This window comes from Ahaetulla prasina, chromosome 3 (genome assembly GCF_028640845.1).
Source record: "Ahaetulla prasina isolate Xishuangbanna chromosome 3, ASM2864084v1, whole genome shotgun sequence".
In the NCBI taxonomy this organism is placed as follows: Eukaryota; Metazoa; Chordata; class Lepidosauria; order Squamata; family Colubridae; genus Ahaetulla; species Ahaetulla prasina.
In genome coordinates, this window is record NC_080541.1 from 136,730,459 (window position 1) to 136,739,121 (window position 8,663).

Here is an 8,663-nt window from a genome sequence, read left to right on the forward strand (position 1 = left end):
GTGAATAAAGTGGAAGAGATAAGAGGTTGATACTATTTTTCCCTTTCTTGTACTTTGAATTGAAAGAGCATACAGCAAGAAAACCTCGTTTGGCACAAGCCTTTCAGAACTTGAAAATGCTGATTTCTTAGATTATGCATAACTCATGAATTCTCAGTTTTCTGCCTCCATTTACCAAGAACTTGGACACTGGAAAAAAAAATAATAAAGAGCTTTAAATTCCAAAAGATTACTTTGTTAAAGTAACAGATTTGATTTCCTGGCAGCGCTGACACCAAAAGAGTCCTACTGGCAATGCATTGTATTTCCCCAAGACTGCCATTATGTTTTCACAGAGGCTTTTTTTCTTCCAGAAGGTGAATCATTTTCTGTAAATAAATCAAAGGTCTTCGCAGCAATAAGTGTACCTAAAAGACATTTTAAAGCAGGGGTGTCAAACTCGCGGTATCACGTTGTCATCACGAGACATATCATGATTTCCCATCCCCCTTTGCTAAACTGGGAGTGGGCGTGGCCAGCGCATGACTCATCCGGTCCACAGGCCACGAGCTTGATACCCCCTGACACCCTGTTTTAAGGCCTCAGTTAAACAAGGGTTTTTTGTGGGGGGGGGGGTATCCAAATTTCTACCCTTTATCATTTAATCACCCAATTTAATTAAGGCTAGTTAATCAACAATTTAAGGCATTGCAGAGGGGGTTGGTGTGCAAGTACTTTTATAACTCATTTTAGAATGAGTTTTGGGTTAAAGGCAGTGGTGGGATTCAGCCAGTTTGCACCATTTCGGGAGAACCAGTTGTTAACTTTCTGAGCAGTTTGGCAAACTGATTGTTGGAAAAAATTATTAGGGCAGAGAACGGGTTGTTAAATTACTTGAATCCCATCACTGGTTAAAGGCAATCTGCGTAAGAGCCACCAAGCAAATGTTCTTTCAGAAACACCATTTATTTAAAAATTTTCCTTTCAGTTAGCCTTACCAAACTATTGTTTTCATTACAATGCTTTTTTTTTTAAAAAAAGGCAGAAGTTATTTTTAGAAAAAGAAAAGTTGCATATTTTCAGTGCAAAATTATCAATAAATTCCAATATCAAATAGGATAATGGGACATTGCAACTGAACGCTCATTGTGCATTTGAGTGCATGATCAGTCTAGTCTGGGATAAGAGATTCCCTTTTTCCTTAAGATTTCTCTTTAATACCAATGGCTATAGAGCAATTGTGTTTTGCCCGAAGTCTAGTAACATGACCTTCAAGGCTGGGAATACTTTACAAATGAAGGACCCTTCCAGATGTGAAACATCTGTCCTACATCCAGTGCCATCTTTATACATGCACATTTCATTGTTTTGAAAGATTTTGCTGTGGGCTGAAGCACATACAGGGAATGGCTGTCAAATTTATGAATGCATCACGTAGTGCAATCAGCCACATAATAAAAGAAATATGGTTTCATTGATTCAAATGGAAGAAACTGGGGAACATTTACAAGAATTCACATGCAATGGAAAAATATTTGATTTCTTTTCTGTAATCCCAACACCCAAATAGGGAGATTTGTCCAAAGTGACTTTCTTTAGTACGCAGTCAAGAAATATATACTGTATATATTTTTATGTGGACCTGAACAATCCTGCAGATGCATAAAAATGTTTCAATTGTATGCTATACGTCTTTTTTATTTTATGCATTCAAGTTAGCATTGTCTAATCCTTAAAGATTTCTTAATATTTTCAAAAATGGTTTGTCATTGCCTCAATTCTACGGCTAAGAGAGAGTGACTGGACCCAAATTACGGTACCTAGTTAACTTCCATGTCTAAGACAAAGCTAGAACTCACAATTTCCTGGTTTCTAGCCCAGTGCATAAACCGCTACATCAAATTAAATCTTGCTTTACCTCTAATGAAATGTTATTAAAGGATGGATTTATCTGTCATTTCATGGCCAAAGACAGTAAAGGAGATGGTATTGAGTCTAAAAGGAAAACTGAAAGAGGTGCACTTGATTAGCACCATAGATTTGTGTCCCAAAGAAATTAAACATGTAGAGAATGCACTTGTACATAAGACTGGCCAGCATAATTTGTATTAGACAAAGATTATGCCTGAGTGAATTCCAGAATCGTATTTCAGGTTATTACCTGGTCTAAGAAATCTTGGACTGAAGACAGTCTAGAAGAGTCATAGGAAAATGCTTTGTGGGTATCACTTTGTACCAGGAATTTAAGAATAGCTGATAATGAATTTAGAGTAGTTAATAGAGGAATAAATATAATGAATGAAAATATTTGCAAACTATGTCCATGGAGATCCTCAGTCATCCAGGCCATGGTTGTTCCAAAGGTGCTTTTTTCAAGAGGCAACTGGACTTTCTGTTTTTCTTTGAAGACTTTTCACTTCTCATCCAAGAACTTCTTCACCTCTGAAGAAATTTCTTGGATGAGAAGCAAAACCCCTTCAAAGAAAAACAGAAAGTCCAGTTGCCTCTTGAAAAAAGCACCTCTGGAATTTGCAAACTATTTTACACCCTGAGTTTAAAGTTTTTAAAACCATCCAATAGGAAGATCAATATTAAAAAACCACTAAAAAACACTAAAAGTTCTTCTCAGTTTGTCTAAAGGGAAATATTTGTGGAATTCAGAATCAGACACATGCACACACATTTGTGGGTCAGGCAGGTTATTTTGGCAGTCACTGGAACGTTCCAGATGGCTCATTAGCATCAGGATGGACAAGTCAAAGTCTTTCAGAATAATTTAGAAAAATGTCAAAAAAGAAACAAGAAGCCTGTCATTTTTTATTAGAATTAACTACAGAGATTTCACCTTGGATCAGAAGAATTAATACAGAATTATATGAATTGTGTAATATATCGGGTTAAAGGTACGCCTTCTTCTCTGGGGACTCATTGGCCAACTATATATTACAATTCTGAATGTGAGGCATTCTTCAACCTTTTTCTCCACAAGATACATGGGAAAGAAAGAGATGACCTTGTATAAAATCCATTGATATCTCAATGATCTAAGTTTTATGCAGAATTTCAGCATGACATTCTAAAGTTAGGCTGTGGTGGGGGTTTTTATTTTGGGGGGGAGGTTGTTTTGTTTTTGTTTTGGTCTTCAAGAAAATTGGCAGAGAGATTCCACTAATATCCAGGAGCATAAGAACCATTTGTTTATGCTGAGGAAAGCCTATTAATGAAATACCATTTTAATAATTCAGTACAGGTAGTCCTCAATTTACCACTGCAACTGAGCCCAACATTTGTTAAGTTAAACATTTGTTACGTGAATGTTGACCCGTTTCACGACCTTTCTTGCCGCAGTTGTTAGGTGAATCACTGCAGTTGTTAAGTTAGTGACACGGTTGCTAAGTGAATCCGGCTTCCCCATTGACTTTCCTTGTCAGAAGGCCGCAAAAGGTGATCACATGACTCTGGGACACTGCAACCATCATAAATGTGAGTCAGTTGCCGAGCACCTGAATTTTGATCACGTGACCACAGGGATGTTGCAATGATCATAAAGCGTGAAAAATGGTCACAAGTCACTCTTTTCAGTGCCATTGTAACTTTCAATGGTCAGTAAATGAACTGTTGTAAGTCGAGGACTTCCTGTATAAACACCACGATTATGCCATGATCGTAATCTTTTTTTTTATTTTTATTTTTTTATTATTCAGATGTCAAAAATCTAGAGAACTTCCAGCTGGTAGAAGGTGTTCAAGAGCAAGTGAATGCTGCTTTGCTGGACTATACCATGTGCAACTACCCACAGCAGACAGACAAATTTGGGCAGCTTCTCCTGCGACTCCCAGAAATCCGGGCGATCAGCATGCAGGCTGAAGAGTACCTTTACTATAAACACCTAAACGGGGATGTGCCATGTAATAACCTTCTCATTGAAATGCTGCATGCAAAGAGAGCATAAATGGTAGCCTTCGATACAGCTTCTGCTTTTCCGAAAAGAAAAGAAAAATACTCTAAAAGTTCTCCGAGTGACACCAGTTGAAATAACTTGGTTTCAAGAAACTTTGCAAAAAAAAAAAAAAAAGTAATGTTATAATAATCAAATACTAATAGTAAATAAGTGATGTATCAGGGTATTTGCATTGCCAACTGTGAATGAAATGCTACACAGTCTCCCCGAAGGAACTTGTATAGGACTTTAATCACTCGCATAAAAGGAGATTTACAAGCGGAAAGGCTACCGACATCAATATCAATAAAGGCAAAAAAAAAAAATGGAAAGGAAAGAACAATGCTTATACATTTTTTTAAAAAAACTTTGCCAGTTACCACTATGAATAAATTTAGGAGCAAGTTTTATCTGTGTATTCAGCTAACAGATCAAAGGGATCTGCATGCACTACAATCCTTCACTGGTTAGCAGGACTGAAAACACCTCTAATGGATGCAACACTGCAGTTTCCCTGTCTCGTCTTTCCAAAGACTGGATTCTTATTTCTCCTTCCGAAAGGAATCTGTATATCTACATTATATTAAAAAAAAATCTGGAGTGCACCACACACTCACACGTGCACACGCACGCATACAGAATAGTGTCACAAGCAAGCAAATAAGGACAGCCTGGATTCTCGTCTGTCTGTAAGCCCCGACCTGCAGATAACAAACATGAGAAAAATGATGATGATGAGCAAATAATTTTATTCGTAAAGATTAGCGTGACATTCTTAATGTTGTCTATGGTTACTTTTGTCATTGGGTTCATGTTATTCAGCCAGGCAGTATCTCTCCTCTACCACAGGGCCAAATTTTGGAAGAAAGCTGCTCCAAAGCAATTGATGGTGGACTTTAATTCCAGGTTCAAATTAAACATTACTGGAATCGCTTCTCAAAGCTTTTAGTGCCAGATCAGCTTGTGGCTACTATTTAATCTCGGCCTAAAATAAAACCTCAAGCAGTAGCATCTCTTTACTTGTCACACTTGAACTCCAGTCTGGATTCGGAGAGAATTCAGATTAATGAATTCAATTAATATCCCATTGTTTGTCTTCACTGTGAGTTCTTTCGTTTCCCACATATCTCTCAGTTGGGGGTCCTTCATGAACCATTTGCACATGCAGTTCAAGAGTAGGATTGGATAACTTTGGAGTCTTCAGGTCAGACACAATCACTATTGTAGGCCTAGCATCCTGGTTTTCCTACTTGGCCTACACAACTAACGATTAAAGGTGACTAGATGGTCATACTAGACAGTAAGCTGAATTCACTGTCTAACTAATAAAATCAGCTATCAGAGCTTGTGGGGAGGGGAACAGATGTCAGATAAAGTCACTTTCAATTTTAAGGAAACCATCTTCAAATTGTTTTCCTGGGACTTTTATTTTAGCAGGTCCTTGGCTCAAAACTGAACTCATGGCAATGGAAAGGGCATTTCAGTGAAGTTTTGTGGGAGGAATAGGAGACATTGTGAGAAATTTAAAATACCCAGAACCTTTTGAGACAAGTTGATTAACGATGCTAGGTGCAGAAGTTAGTCATGGGCTTCTGAGCTGGCACAACCAATGTTTGGTTTTAACATGCTTTTGTCAGAATTTGGTCCTAACAGCTATCCATTTATGACCTCACTATAAACTCATTACTTCATTCTGCTTTGATTGCCTGTCCAGAGCTCTACATCTCCCTTTTAATCTCACATTCTCGATGTATTTTTGAAAGGTCCAGAACTTACCTTATGCAAGGAGGCACAAGTAATATTCTCTTGTCCTCGAAGGTGCTTGTTTCTTTGAAAGGCAACTGGCAACTGTGTTTCCCTTGAGGAAGAAGAAGAAAATGTTTTGCTTCTTATCCAAAACGTTTGCTTCTTTTTCCTCAAGAAAAAAACAGCCTTTTGAAGAAAAAACAGTACCTTTGAAACAACTATGACCTGGATGGCTGAAAATCTCCACAATATTCTCTTGTCTGTTTCACATTATCCATTCCGAAAACCAAGTTCTTCAGCTTTATCTTACTTTGGGGTCAAATATTTTTGAAAGTAACAAATTAGTCCTATTGATACAAATAGATCAACTGATGAAATCCAGCGGTTGGTTCTTATTAGTGGTAGTTTGAAAAAACTGAGTCCTTTTTGTATATCCTTTGGAACCAAAAACACATTTTAAAAACAAGAATTAAAGCAAAAAATCTTTGGTGTGCTAAATAAAGAGTGATACTGCCAAATCTTTGTAAAGCCAAAGTCCACCGCAGAACAAATATCAGAGAAGGACAAATAATTCTATCCAAAATGAAGTTATCAGTATTATGAAATTTGCCATCATAATGAAAGCTTTGCCTTATTTCAGAATTTTGAATGGTAACTGTACAAATGTGGATCGAATATGTTTAGGATGGAAGTATTAATACTTTACAGTTTTGAAGGAAATAAAGTTTATTGTGTTTACATTTGTGAGGTCCTGGGGGGAGGGGGAAAACCCATGATAATATTGCAAAACCATGGTTTCCTTAATGTTGCTTTCTAGATTGGTAACTAGCTTTACCAGAACTTAATTACTGTATGTCGTGAGACACTAAAATCAAAAGGAGAATCTCATGTATGTGTTAATTACTTTATTTTTCTGTTTGGGTTATTGGCTGTACAATCATTTGTAGAAATTGTATCAAACTTCTAATCCACAAGCCTTGTTTATTTGTCCATTTGTCCTCATGAAGATTGCTGGCTTTTAAATAGTTTATTTATATTGTATAACACATTTTCATTGTAGACAATTGTGATGCTAATTTATTGTTCTTCGGTTTCATCTTTATATAAAAATATAGGCAGAATAAAGAAACCAAATATATATGTTTATTACAGCATGTCTTCAACTCATAGTTCATAGTTCAGGGACATTCAAGGGACGTTTCAGTTTAAAATCAGGTTTTTGATTAAATGTTTATACATTTTCATAATCCTAAATGTTGTTTATTTAAAATCTATTGTAAATTTTGTGATTAGCACTTCTCTTTGTTTTATGTGAACAGAGAGCGGTGCACTCTTATCTGGACATTTTTTTTAAGCAGTGGACATTGTATACCAAAGACAACACTTATGTCTGTAGTATTAGTATTAGACTACTTTATCACCATGTGAATTTGGGTGTTTTTAAATTCCAGACTTTTAATGGAGAGGGGGGCAGAAGAGACAAAGGACAAATCATCTTTGCTTATATAAAAGGATATTTCTTTGACTACAAATAGTTACTCCTATCTTATTTCTGCAGTTACCTGCTACTAATAATTTAGTCGTACTGGGAGACAACATCAGTAGAAGTAGAAATCAAAGTAGCAGCCTAATAGTTAAGGCCCAGCTCATTCAGTTCACTTTACAGATGTGCAGAATATGACTTTGCATATTCATGCAAAATTAAAAACTTATAATTTGGTGAAAGGGGCTTCAGGATGAAATTGAGAATCTACTATTAAAAGAGAAAGCAAAGTCAGAAGTTTCACAAAGTAAGCCAAGCTGTTGTCTGCATACAACATATCTCTTATTATCTAGGCCCAATAAACTTTATTTAAACTTGGTACAAAAAAGTCAAATGTGTTCACCTTATCGAATGTTTTAAATATCTCCATCTTCGGTGCCCTGCATATGTTAATACGGTTGAAGTAGTATTGACAATTATTTTCTAATTTCTCTAGAATGAGTCTAGAATTCTTGTACATGCCATTATAGTGGGATGTGAAGCTGAGAAATGTGATGAAGCCCAATACTCTGGAATTTGCTCATGATTCTCCAGTGGCAGCTACTAACAGCTCTATCTTAGGGAATTTATGTTGATAGTTCACTTTATATTTCCTATAAAAACAAGAAGATTGCTTTAAAAATTCAAATCATCATCTGTGATACATAAGGCTAATTGGAAAATTATTGAATTCAGACTTTTCACATAGGTGTCTTGTAAAATCCTTTTTTTGCTGAAACACCATGGTAGATGTCATTTTAAAGCTGAAAACCACTCACAGAGCACAATTTTCAGTAGACACAACCAGATCATTCACATGGATATTAAGAGCCAAGAATGATTATTGGACAAAGTTACCTACAATTATCACACACATTAGCCAACATCTGAGATTCCAGGAATTCATCCGATTGCCCAAGTTTGCAAAATAAATGTTAATTATTAACCACTTTGTAACAAGACAGTTAACTTACAATTGCTTTCTTGATTACATATTAGTAAAAGCAGACTAAAATGCAAAGGTTTTGGCTTTGGCTGGTTTCTTATTGTTGTTTCAGTGTTTGTAATCAGACAACTGTAGTGTCTGAATATTTGTATTACCATTATGTTCTGCAGCAACCTGGCATTTGAATCCATGCAACTCTTTAAACTGTGCAGTTAGTTACTTGTTCTCTGAATGTATCTGTGAAGTTCATGTTGTCTCATGTCAGTCCTTGCCAGGAATTTTCTCAACACTAATGGATTTTTATTTCCAGAATTTCAATAAATATTGATATGGCCATTCTGATTACTTTAAAATTGTTTTTCTGATATCACTAAACCATTAATAGCTATTAATACTTTAAAACAATATTCAAGAGTAGAAAACACTTGGATGCAAGATACATGGCAAAACATTCTCTGCAAAGCTTTAGGTAAGGGGTCTCCAACCTTGGTAACTTTAAGACTTGTGGACTTCAACTCCCAGAATCCCTC

At 36.1% G+C, this 8,663-nt stretch overlaps 1 protein-coding gene across 1 annotated transcript in view; it reads left to right on the top strand.

The window, feature by feature from the left end:
- Positions 1–8,461, top strand: part of NR5A2 (nuclear receptor subfamily 5 group A member 2) — a 131,159-nt gene extending 122,698 nt beyond the window's left edge. The window contains exon 7 of the mRNA XM_058177973.1: positions 3,684–8,461. Within this exon, the coding sequence (XP_058033956.1) occupies positions 3,684–3,931 (248 nt within the window). The 3' untranslated portion in view covers positions 3,932–8,461. The remainder of the gene's footprint in view (positions 1–3,683) is intronic.
- Positions 8,462–8,663: the final 202 nt, after the last annotated feature.